The sequence below is a fragment of the Halichoerus grypus genome, chromosome 6 (genome assembly GCF_964656455.1).
Source record: "Halichoerus grypus chromosome 6, mHalGry1.hap1.1, whole genome shotgun sequence".
Taxonomy (NCBI): Eukaryota; Metazoa; Chordata; class Mammalia; order Carnivora; family Phocidae; genus Halichoerus; species Halichoerus grypus.
Genome location: NC_135717.1, coordinates 167642191 through 167654048, shown reverse-complemented (window position 1 = coordinate 167654048; position 11858 = coordinate 167642191). Strand labels below are relative to the sequence as shown.

Genomic DNA, 11858 nt, shown 5'->3' with positions numbered 1-11858 from the left:
CTTTATTTGTTCTTGAGCGTTACTCATTTTACACTCCTGTTAGAGGGTGAATGTCCTAGATGTTTTTGTTCTTGGAACTGCGTGACATCCTTTGCTGGGGATGGCTGTAGGTTGTGAGGCACATTGTGGAGGTCCCCACAAGAGGTCCGTGTCCACTGGTAGAGGTGCCTGCTGGCTGTGCCAGACCCAGCTGCTGCCCTCGGAGACACAAATCGCTAGTAAAAGGGAAAGCAGGGCACGGTCTTTTAAGGTTGAGGTGGGTATGCTTCATGTGAAGGAGACTGCCCCAGAAGATTCTCATGGATGTTCCACTTGGTGGTGATCACTGTTTTGTAAATTGTTTTCAAGCTTGGTTTGGGCTGGTGACCGAGTCCCAAGCCAGCACCCTCAAAGCATCGTGTCGTATAAGTCAGCTACAGAACGCTCAGGATGTGTAAACTTGTTATAAGTGGGTAGTGTTCTATTCTGGATGGTTTGAAGTAATTACCCCGCCAGGTATTATACTAAGCTTTCTATAAATACCTCATCTGAGCCTGACCCAGAACTGGAATGCTGGTCGAAGTGGTGTCATTGTACTGATGAGGAAACAGGCTCAGCTTTTGAGTAACATTCCTGAAGTTACTATTTTAATCAAAATAATTGAGCCTCAGGGGCGCCTGGGTGGCTCAGTCAGTTAAGCATCTGCCTTTGGCTTAGATCATGATGTCAGGGTGTTAGGACTGAGCCCCATTATCAGGCCCCCTGCTCAGTGGGAAGTCTGCTTGTCCCTCCGCTTCTGCCCTTCCCCCTGCTCATGCTCGCTCTCTCAAATAAATAAAACTTTAAAAAATAATAATGAGCCTCAGAAAGCAACCAAACACTGGTTTTCCTAAAGTTAGCTAGGGCATGCAACATGCCTCTTGGGGAGTCTTCAAGATAGGTAGATTATTAAAAAGCATACGTTGAAGTACAGTGACAAGTGCCATGGGGTTTCCGAGTTGGGCCTGGGCCTCACCAAACTGCCTCTTGCAGACCCATGGTGCAGTCCAGCAGGATTATATGGGATGAATGGGCAGGTGGAAGTCAGCATCAGCCTTGGGCCCTAAAAAGTTTGTACCAGCTTCCACTTGCTTCGTTTATTTTATCCCCTACTTTACCCGTCCTGCTTGGGGCCATCAAGCTAATGGCTTCAGTCCTGACTCAAACCTTCCACCGCATCCCCCTGCCTGTCAGCCCACTGTCAAGGCCCTGCCACACTTCATCAGTCCTGACTTTACTCACCAAGTAAGACCAACAACTAATTCAGGTACTTAATTATTTGCCAGCACTCATTCTCATATCTTCACAACTGAGAAGTAGACCTTTTTATTTTTGGTAAGGTACTTTGCATAGCCTGTCTGGTTTCACAGTTTATTCAACAAATGCTTCCTGATGGCTTGCTGTATGCCAGATCCTGGAGGAAGCCCTGAGGTCACCAGAGTTATGATCATTTCTGCTCTATGGACCTTTTCTCTGATGCAGATACAGGCTATAAATAGGTAAGTGGCACTCCTTAGTGGATACTTTGTTTGAGAGGTCAGGGAAGACTTCTCTAGAGAGGTCCCAGGGACAATTTTTAATAAAAAGAAGCTCCAGCCATGCAGTTAGACCATGGAGTTCTTTCCACACCAGGCATGGCTGCCTTCCATGAGAACCCTCAGCCCCATCTCACTGGACTTCTTAATGCCCCTTGAAGTTTCCTGTACCTCTCTCAAAATGGCATACATTCTGCCCCTGTAAATCTAAAGCAGGGTCCACATTCCACCTGTGCAAAGCCAGCCTCGATCATCCAGTTCACCTGAACGGTGGCTCAGGATCATCCTCCTGCCATTCACGTTCCCTCTGCTGCAGCCAAACCAGTTGCTGGGCATGAGCAGCGGGTTTGTGTCTACGCTGGCCTATCATGGGCCACTTTGTTTACGACATTACCAAGAATGCAAAACATGACGAATAAACTTTTTGGAAAGAGCTCATAATTTGGCATAAGCGGGGCAGGGGATTAATTCCAGGTTCCACTTAACCGTTTGGTCTCAGGCAAATCACTGCTAAACCTCCATTTGGCCAGTGACGACAGAATGCGGGGAAGAGAATCGCCTACCTCTCCTGGTTGGTGAGACAGCCAGCCAGTCATGCATGATACTTAGCAAACAACAGACTGCATCACTGTAGCAAACACCTGTTAGCTGCTTTTTTTGTCCTGACGTCGACCTGGTTTCCAGTTCCCCAAAACTGGGTAGCCAACGAGTGTCTGGCTACGTTCATGGTGGAGTGTAAGACCAAAGTCATCTGCTCCCGTGCCTCCCCTGCACGTGGAGAGGCACAGCTTTAACACAAGAGCCCTGCGCCCCAGCGCGACCCGATCCCCAGCGGCGCCAGCCCCTCCGGCCCCCGGGCAGCACGTGCGTGCCTGTCCCGCGCCGCCAGGAGCCCGCGGCCGCCCCGCCCCTCCCGGCGTACCGCGCGCCGCGCACGTGACCCCGCCCCCTGCCATTGGCCGGGCGGGAGGGGCGGGGCCGCCGCGGTGCTGGCGGGCCGAGCGCGGCCGCAGTCGACTGCGGGCTGTCTCCCGCGCGGCTGGGAGGTCCGCGTTCCGTGCCGAGAGGCAGGCGCTGCAGGCGTGGGCACCGCGCACGCGCGGAGAGCGGCCCCCGGAGAGCGCGCGCCGGCAGGAGTGTGGCCTTGCGTCGCGTGGCGGCAGGTGTGCTGGGCCATCCCTGTCACGTGATCGAGGAGCCCGGCGCGCCGGGCACCTGGCGGGGGCGTGGCCTGGAGGCCACACCTCCTTCGGTCTCGAGGGCGGGGCGGGGCCTAAGAGACCGGCCCCTCGAGGGTCTAAGCTGGGGAGGGCTCGGGAAGGGTGTTGGGCACCCCTTAGATTAGGGGAAGAGTGGGGGAACACCCACCCTCGTACCACCATGGCAGTAAGAACGGGGGTGGCGCTCCTGGGAACCGAGGCCCTGGAGGAGATGGAGGCGTTCGGATTTCCTGGGGGGAGCCCCAGATCCGGGCTTGAAAGGATGGGGGCAGGCAGATGAGCTCAGAGGACCTTGGGTTCCGGTCCCGGCTCGACCTCAGATTGCGGTGAGCGGCCAGGCGAGCCCCTGCCCCTCTCCCATCTCCCCGGGCCTCGAGGGGCCATCCGGGCTGCGAGGCCTCACATCCGTGGTCTGCCGCAGGATGGGCTTCTCGGCCGCGGCCCGGCTGTGCGGCCCGCCGGGGCTGCTCCTGACGTTCGCCCTGCACCCGGCTCTGTGCTTGCGCGCGGCCCAGACCTCGGCGCCCCCTCACCGGGACTACTGCGTCCTGGGCGCCGGGCCCGCGGGCCTGCAGATGGCCTACTTCCTGCAGCGGGCCGGGAGGGACTACGCGGTGTTCGAGCGCGCCCCGCGGCCCGGCAGCTTCTTCACGCGCTACCCGCGCCACCGCAAGCTCATCAGCATCAACAAGCGGCACACGGGCAAGGCCAACGCCGAGTTCAACCTGCGCCACGACTGGAACTCTCTGCTCAGCCACGACCCCCGGCTGCTCTTCAGACACTACTCCCGCGCCTACTTCCCCGACGCGGGCGACATGGTGCGCTACCTGGGCGACTTCGCAGACCGGCTGGGGCTCCACGTGCTGTACAACACGACCATTGCCCACGTCACTCTGCACAAGGACCGGCAGGCCTGGAACGGCCATTACTTCATCCTGAGGGACCGGAAGGGTCACGCACACCGGTGCGGGTAAGGAACCCATCCCAGAGCCGACCTGCTGGCACCCCGTGGTCGGCGGTACGTGGGGAAGAAATGAGAGAGTAATTTTTTTTTTTTTTTAGAGATTTTATCCATTTGTCATGTTCACTGTGACACCAACCTTGGGTATTCAGCATCGTCTAGCTTATGTACCCGCAAAGCCCTTTCTGAAGAGCATCTCCTAGAACTAGTGTTCCTCAGAAGACATTCCGGGAAAAGTGTCCAGCAAGTGTTAGATGGGCTCCGTGGGATTTCAGACCTGAACTAGAGCGGGAGGCCGCACAGGCAGGGCTGCCAGTAATCAGTTTTAGCTTGCTTTGGCTTGGGAGAAAGCTTAATGTCGTGTAGACAGCCCAAACTCAGAGTCACACACCGTACTGCCCCGATTCAGCCCTTACAAGGACCCTGGGGGCAGTTCCCTGACCCTCGTTTTACAGATGAAGAGCCGAGGCCCAGAGAAGTTGAGTCACCGGTGCTATTGTCACACAATCTGAGCCTGTGTCTTCCTGACCCCGAAGCCTGTGCTCTTTCTGCTACACCAGACTGCCTCTCCCTTCCCGGCTATGGGGCTGCCACTTGCTCCAGGCAAGTGCCCGGAGTTCATCTTCTCAGGCCCTTCGCCGGAGGCCCAGCCTCGCCCCTTGCTTGTTCCGGCCCAGGGAAAGAAGGGCTCCGTCAGCTTGGGAGCCTTGCGTTTTAGACAGTCGGGCAACAGCATAGGGGATTCAGATCTCAGCTGGGTGGGCAAGGGTGAGAAAACAAGGAGCCACAGGGCCCGCAATGTCTTCTACGGGCCGTGCGGTTCTGTTTTCAAAACCGCCTGTAATCAAACCATCCTGCAGGCCGGCGGGAGCCAGCCTCCGGCTGCCCCAAACAGGAAAGTAATGCCCGCCAGCATGAATCACGCCCACCCGGGTTCGGATTCTGGCTGTGCTGTCGTAGGAGCTTGGGAGGCCATGGGCCCACAGGGCCTGTGTCTCCTCACCTGTAAAGCAGGTCAAATAACACCAACTCAGGGCTTCTGTAGGCAATGAGATGATGCACGAAACACTGGGTAGGGGCCTGAGACAAAATTCCTGCTCGGCAGTCCCCTGCTTCGGCCCAGCCGTCAGAAAAGGGAAAGTGGACCGCCAAGTTTCATTTTCACCACTGAGGGCCACACTTGGCGTAACTGCTGTGTTCAACATTAGGGGAATTGTTCAAGTTCTCATGTGTCCCCTTCTCAGAGAGTTGGACTCGTTCTTGTGTTTGGCATCATCCCAGTACGGGGTAAAGGGAACCGTCCACTGGAGTGGGCCCGGGAGGGGCAAGGGTGAAGTCTCTCGGATACTTTGGGATAGGTCAGTAAACAGATGAATGAAGGGACGTTCTCCTGTGGATTGTTTAGGAGCCAGCAGCCTGGGGGAGGCGGGCCAGCCAGGCAGCAGGGGCAGGGAGTGAGTTTCACGTCGTGGTCTTCCAGCTCAGAAATTAAGCCGTCTTCCGTCTGTCCCTTCCCTGCAGCGTGCTTTTTGTGGCCACCGGTTTGTCGGTCCCCAACCAGGTTGACTTCCCTGGCTCCGAATACGTAGAGGGGTACGAGTCTGTGTCCGTGGACCCCAAGGACTTCGAGGGTCAGAATGTGCTGATCCTGGGGCGTGGGAACTCTGCCTTCGAGACAGCAGAGAACATCTTGGGTGTCACCAACTTTATCCACATGCTGAGCCGCTCCCGGGTCCGACTGTCATGGGCCACCCACTACGTAGGAGACCTCAGGTATGCTATGAGCTGCTCATGGATTCCGTACCACCAGCCCCCTTGAGAGCCATTCCTGACCCCACTGGAACAAGTGCCCCTTCCTCTGAATCTCCTTGTGCCCCGTTCAGACTCCTTTCTCTCTCCTGGTGTTCCCCTCGGGCCCCAGGGCCATCAACAATGGCCTGCTGGACACCTACCAGCTGAAGTCCTTGGATGGGTTGCTTGAGTCTGACCTGACGGATCTGGCTGTCGTGAAGGACCGCGAGGGCAAGTTCCACGTCACCCTGAGGTTCTTCCTGGAGGAAGGCAACCAGAGTGCCGACGCCATCACCCTCCCCCAGGACGACAACGACAACTTTGCCATGCGCGTGGCCTACGACCGGGTCATCCGCTGTCTGGGCTGGAACTTCGACTTCTCCATTTTCAACGAGTGAGTCCACACAGGGGTGGAACTGGGGTCACTTCGTGAACCCCTTCTGACACGTCCCCAGGGGCAGAGAGTCACCACCCCGTGGGCTAGCGGCAGGGCTTTCGGGACGGCGCCGTCAAAGTGGACATGGGTGCTGCCGGGTCCCCTGCCCAGGACGTGAGCTCGCTGTCCTCACAAGGATGGGCGGCCCAGAGGCCCTCCATCCTGGAGCAGCAGCAACAGTGGGTCTTCATCTGCGTCGTGATCTTCCACCCGAGAGACGGGAAAGGGGGGCTCAGGCAGAGTAAGTACTCGGCATATACTATATGCTTCATAAAATGGTAGCCACCGACTTCACTTATAATTGCGAGTTCGACTGCTTTGCTTGAGATGTTGCTGCCCCAGGTACCTTGGCAAGGCTTGGTATCAAAGAATCCGTCCAGTGTCTCACTTTCCCCTGGCCAAGGTGCAGGCAGACAGGGAGAAACTGGAGGGCCTGAAGCAGACGCCCGCCCAGCAAGTCCCCCAGGGCCCAGTCGGAGCCCAGAGCCTAGCCTCAAGTCAGGCTCTAATCCTGGCTCTGTCCCTGACCCACCACATCTTCACCCTGAGCCTCATACCCGGCTGTTAAACAGAGATCTTCATACCCGGCTCCTAGGGTCCTGGTGTGGTTTCAACACAATAAGCAATATAAAGCACGTACGTACGCTTATCTCAGTGAGGAGCACGTAGTAAGCGTTTCATACACAGCAGTGATTTTTATTAACAACCCTTTCTACTCACAGGTCCCTCCGACTGTCTTCCGGGGGTGAGTTCAGCAAGAAGTACCCGCTGGTCAAAGCTAGCTATGAGTCCAAAGGAAGCCGGGGCCTCTTTGTGCTGGGCACCGCCAGCCACTCTGTGGATTACCGGAAGTCTGCCGGGGGCTTCATCCATGGATTCCGGTACACAGGTGAGCCCGGCGGAGAGAACCATCCCCAGGCTTTGTAAACATAACCTGATTTGCAGCAGCCTTCATGGGAGTGCTTGTCGGTAGTCGATTGTCTTAAACTCTGTCTGGGACAGAGGGCAGCAGGTCTTCGTGGGCTGGGGATAGATCTAGAAAAGCGTCAGGTAAGGTGTGAAAGCAAGTGCATCTGGGGGTGGCATATGACATGCTCAAGCCTGTGCCCATCAAGCAGCAGGTGTTGGCAAGAAGGCAGAGCTGGAGGCGTGCTCGCGGGCTTCCTCCCCAGCGGGGCGGTCTAGAGGTGAGGCTGGAGCAGTGCTCGCGGGCTTCCTCCCCAGCGGGGCGGTCTAGAGGTGAGGCTTCGTGACCCCTCCGTAAGCCTCTTGGACGGCGTGGCATCAGAGGCGTAAACGAGGTGAACTCGCCGCCCTCGCGGGGCTGTCTCAAGGACAAACTAAGATAATACCTGGGAACCTTGTAGCTACGAAGCATCACGCACAGATTCTTGGGGTACCCACATATTTCAATGAAAATTACAGTTGGATTACATCAGTTCTGAGGGCATAACTGTTCTGCACTCCAGGCAGGCTGCTGGGTGGGCGAGTGTTAACAAGGGCCAGTTAGTTGATTTTGCCACAAACACCAGAAGCACCCTGCGTCCTGCATCCCAGCATTTCTGTATTTAATTTGATGCTCCCACCGGCTTAATGCTCAGTTTTGCATTTTACTGTCCTTCCAGTTTGGCAGGGGAAAGTAGCCATGTTTGATTTCCAGATGATATATTTTATGTCCCATGCATGTGGTCAGAGAAGGAAACCAGAGAGAGAGTGTTAGCTGTCTGTAAACCAGGACATCCACATATCGAATACACACGCACACACACACCCCGGAATGGAAGAGTCTGTCCCTTTAGCTGTGTCTCCCCAGTAAGAAATCCGCAGATCCTGTCATTTCCGCTCCATTTCCAGATAAGGAAACTAGGGCACAGAGAACTTAAGTAACTTCCCGAAAGTCCCCCAGCCAGTGGATGGCAGAGGGTAATTTGAATCCACACGTGTCTGACCCTAAAGCTCACAGCCAACCACTGAGCTTCGGGCACGTGGGGCAACAGTCCTGGGTGTTTCGGCACCGGCCGCTGTGTGGTCACCACCACGAGCCGAGCGGAGGGCCCTGCTGGGGGAGGGCTGGTGTGGCTGTGCACATCCCGCTCCTCCTGCTCCAACCTGAGAAACCGGTCCCAGGGCAGACCAGAAGCATTCAGTAAGGCGGAGGAAAGCCAAAAGAAGAGAAAGTACGAAGGACGCAGACCATAACCGCGTGGACGGTTATTCCGGACGCCCAGCCCGTCTGTCCCCCTGCTATATCTCTGTCAGCCCACCGCCTCCATCTCCTGACCCGCAGCTTCTTCGTCTCTCCTGACTGGTCTTCCTGCCACTGCAGGTCTCTCTGGCTTCCCATCCAGCCGCACGGTCCCCGCCGAAACACCCCTTCCTGAAACAACAAAATCTTGCCTTTCCTGTGCTTACAGCTTAAGCGTCTCTCCGCGGCTCCTCACCTGCCCTGCGAGAGCCGTAGCTCCTCGGCGTGCCATTCCGAGCTCTGCCAGGCCCGGGCCAGCTCACCTTTCCAGCCTGGGCCCTCGCCTGCTCCCCAGAATGGGCCGGGCTCTCTCGAGATGGTAGCCCCTTTCGTCAGGGCGCCCTCCCCACGCTCCACTAGCTGTGGTGTTCCTCGACCCTGTGCAGAGGGATAGCTGTCGCTTTTCTGCCCTTAGGTCACTCGGACTCCGTGACGGTTCGGATGCAGGCAGTGAAGGAGAGGGGGCGCTGAAAGGGTCTCCCGCTGGGGGTCTGGGAGAAAGGGGAACTGTGGGCAGGGAAGCCGGGTGAGAGGGAGGCATGGGGTCTGGGGCTGGCAGAGCAGCTGGGAGAGGTCCTGTGGGTGCCTGGAGCCAGAGCTGGCCCCGTCACCCTTGCAGCTACCCTCCAGGACTGCTTTTGCCCCGGAAGCAGAGCTGAGTAGCGTGACCAACCGGGCAGCGAAGCCCAGAACACTGTCCATCCAGCCCTTAGTAGGAAGCTTTCGCTGACCCCACTCCAAAGGCATCCTCTTGGCGCCACGCAGGCAACCGTGCCTTGAGTTCCAAGAGGTCCATGGGGACTGGACGTGTGTCCGGTGGTGAAAGATCAAATCTTAAGGGCAGCATGCTGTCCCTCCCTCTGGCCTGATTTCAGTGCGTGCTGTTCACCGCCTGCTGGAGCATCGCCACCACGACGTCGCCTGGCCCTCCACCCAGCACCCCATCTCACAGCTGACCAGCTCCATCGTCCGGCGCGTGAACGAGGCTTCTGGGCTCTACCAGATGTTCGGTGTGCTGGCCGACGTGGTCCTGTTGAAGGAGTGAGTAGCCCGGCTTCACCATTGACCCTGTCCTAGCTCTTCTGTGCCTGTTCCAGGTGTGGAGTGGCCCCGTACTTCTCTCCTAAGGTGAAGCCTGCATGGGGGGTGGGGGGGTAGGGAAGATCGATTCTGGGGGAAATCAGGGAAATCGACACCATGGGCTGCACAGGCAGGCACACAGGCCTGGGTGTGCATCCCAGTCTGTCACTTTCTGCCTGGGTGAGCTGGGCCAAGTCACTCAGCCTCTCTGAGCCTTTCTCTCAGCAGCACAATGGGGATAATCACACCTTGCAAGCAGGAGTAAAGGTCACTGGTAGACCGCAGTTGGCACCAAGCGGATGAGCAGTAAACCACAGTGATGCATATCACCAGTGTGGATCGACGGGGTCCCTCGGGCCAGGACTGTGTTGGCTCCTTATCAATTAAGTGACAGGTGGCAGATCACAGGTGACACCCAGCAAAGCAGGGAGGGAGAAGGGCTGCAGGTGAGGGCGCTCCGAGGACAGGTGGCAGGTGAGAAGCAGGGGGGATCCCTCAGTCAGAGCGGGAGAAGCCTGACCCAAAGCCGGGGAGGGCCACACACATCAAGTTCAGGGACACGCAGGAATTCACAGCGCCCAGCGCAAGATATCCCATCACCCTGACTCCTCTCTTCCATTCCCATCCTCCACATTCAGACTCTCCATAAACCCCGTAAGCTCTACCTGCAAATTATGTCAAGAATCTGACCGCCTCTCCCCAGTCCCAGTACTGCCACCTTGGTCCAGACGCCCAGCATCTCACCTGAACTAACTGCGGCCTCTCACCTTTGCCCCGTGCTCTGCTTTCCACACAGCGGCCTGGCAGTCCCCTCAAAACACAAATCACACACAGTCAGCTCTGCTCAGTACTCTCCAGGGGCCGGGGGCCCTCAGGGCACACATGAGCCCTCCTCAACCTGCCCCCGAGCCCCTCTCCTGCCCGTCTGCCCAAGGCCCCTTCAGCCACACAGGCCTCCTTCCTGTCCCTCGAAGACACCAAGGCAGTCACTCCCTCCCAGGGCTTTTCTGTTACTGTTCTCTCGGCCTGGGTCACTCTTGCCCCAGATACGTTTCGGGTTGCTCAGAGTTTTCTGGAATCTGTCCCAATGTAAGCCAGGGCTCAGCTGTGACAGTAATGGTGAAGTGAGGTGCGTGGGGGTGACCAGAGGCCGTGCACTGTACGAGAGACACGCGCACACACCCGCACACGCCCCCCTCAGCTCTGCTGCCGCACTGAGGGTCACCCCCCCATTTTCCCCAGGAACGCCGCGGCATTTGAGTACCTGGAGGAGTTCCCCGTGCAGATGCTGGCCCAGCTGGAGACCATCACAGGAAGGAAGGCCAGGCATGGGCTCTTCGTCATCAACATGGAGTACGGCAGAAACTTCTCTGGCCCCGACAAGGACGTGTTCTTTTATGACCGGTCTGTGGGGCACACGGAAGACGCCTGGCAGTCTAACTTCCTCCATCCGGTCATCTATTACTACAGGCACCTTCCCACCGGTGAGCTGGGCCTCAGCTGTCCCCCGAGCGCGGGCTTCCAGGAGCTGGGCGGGTCTCTCACCTGTCACACCTCCCCTCTCACACAACTCTCCCGGCTGACAGAGGACACTGGGGGACTCTGCCCAGAAACCGAATGGGGCAGAAGGTCCCGGAATAAGAAACAGTGTTCCCAGATTCTGGCGCATACCGTGACCTGGGCAGGCCACACATGGAGTGTCGTGACCTCCTCCAGGCACCACACAGTAAGAGGGACCGTCTTGCTGTGTGTCTACAAAGGAGGCCATGGAGGGGGAGGGGACCTGGAGACCGACTCTCAGAGGGAACGGGGAAAGGAGCTGGAAGTGGTCCACACGGGCCTGCCGCTGAAAAAGCGCAGAAAAACTAGGCAGTGTTCTCAGGCTGTGCTTTCCTTGCCGTTACTTGAACGCTCTGAGCCTCTGCTTCCTCATTTGAGAAATGGGGATAACAGTAGGATTGTGTGAGGATAAATGACATAAATAACACAGAATGTGGGGCGCCCGGCTGGCTCAGTCGGTGGGGCATGTGACTCTTGATCTCGAGGCTATGAGTTCAAGCCCCACTTTGCATGCAGAGATTACTTAAAAAATAAAATCTTAAAAAAAAAAAAAAAAAAAAACACAGAATACCAGCACGGTACCTGGCACAGAGTAGCTACCAGTAGATGACCCTCCCCGCCCACCCCACCCCCCACCCCCCCGGGGAACACGACTCCTGCTTCAGAGACTGAAGGGCTGTGACTTGGAAGATGATGCTCTAAAAACAAGCAGAGGTAGTATCAGTGACAGGAATGCAGGATTCTATTCAGAGTCGGAAGCAACTACTAGTCAAAGCTGTCCCACAGTGGAATGGGTCGCCCCTGAAGTCGAGTTTCCCAGTACCAGGATGGTTGAGTCATGGCTTAATGGCCGTCGGCCTGGGACACCACAGAAGGGAGCCCACACCAGGTGCAAAGCTGGACTAGGTGAGCTCTCAGGCCCCTTTCGATGCAGGGCCTCTGAGTCTCCTCACAGAAAGAGCAGTTTTGAAGCAGTCACAATGGACCTCAGTCCATGTGCGCCTTAGAAAGA

The 11858-nt window shown here is 57.1% G+C and overlaps 1 protein-coding gene and 1 long non-coding RNA gene across 3 annotated transcripts in view; one reads left to right on the top strand and one right to left on the bottom strand.

The window, feature by feature from the left end:
- Positions 1–2542: 2542 nt before the first annotated feature.
- Positions 2543–11858, top strand: part of FOXRED2 (FAD dependent oxidoreductase domain containing 2) — a 15163-nt gene continuing 5847 nt past the window's right edge. For both annotated transcript variants that reach the window (XM_078076566.1, XM_078076567.1), the window contains exons 1-7: positions 2543–2716; positions 3195–3743; positions 5256–5507; positions 5656–5919; positions 6684–6850; positions 9082–9247; positions 10529–10770. In XM_078076566.1, the coding sequence (XP_077932692.1) occupies positions 3196–3743; positions 5256–5507; positions 5656–5919; positions 6684–6850; positions 9082–9247; positions 10529–10770 (1639 nt within the window). In that variant the 5' untranslated portion in view covers positions 2543–2716; position 3195. The remainder of the gene's footprint in view (positions 2717–3194; positions 3744–5255; positions 5508–5655; positions 5920–6683; positions 6851–9081; positions 9248–10528; positions 10771–11858) is intronic.
- Positions 10574–11858, bottom strand: part of LOC118546084 (uncharacterized) — a 27525-nt gene continuing 26240 nt past the window's right edge. Inside the window, exon 3 of the long non-coding RNA XR_013449342.1 lies at positions 10574–10692. This is a non-coding gene — a long non-coding RNA (uncharacterized LOC118546084). The remainder of the gene's footprint in view (positions 10693–11858) is intronic.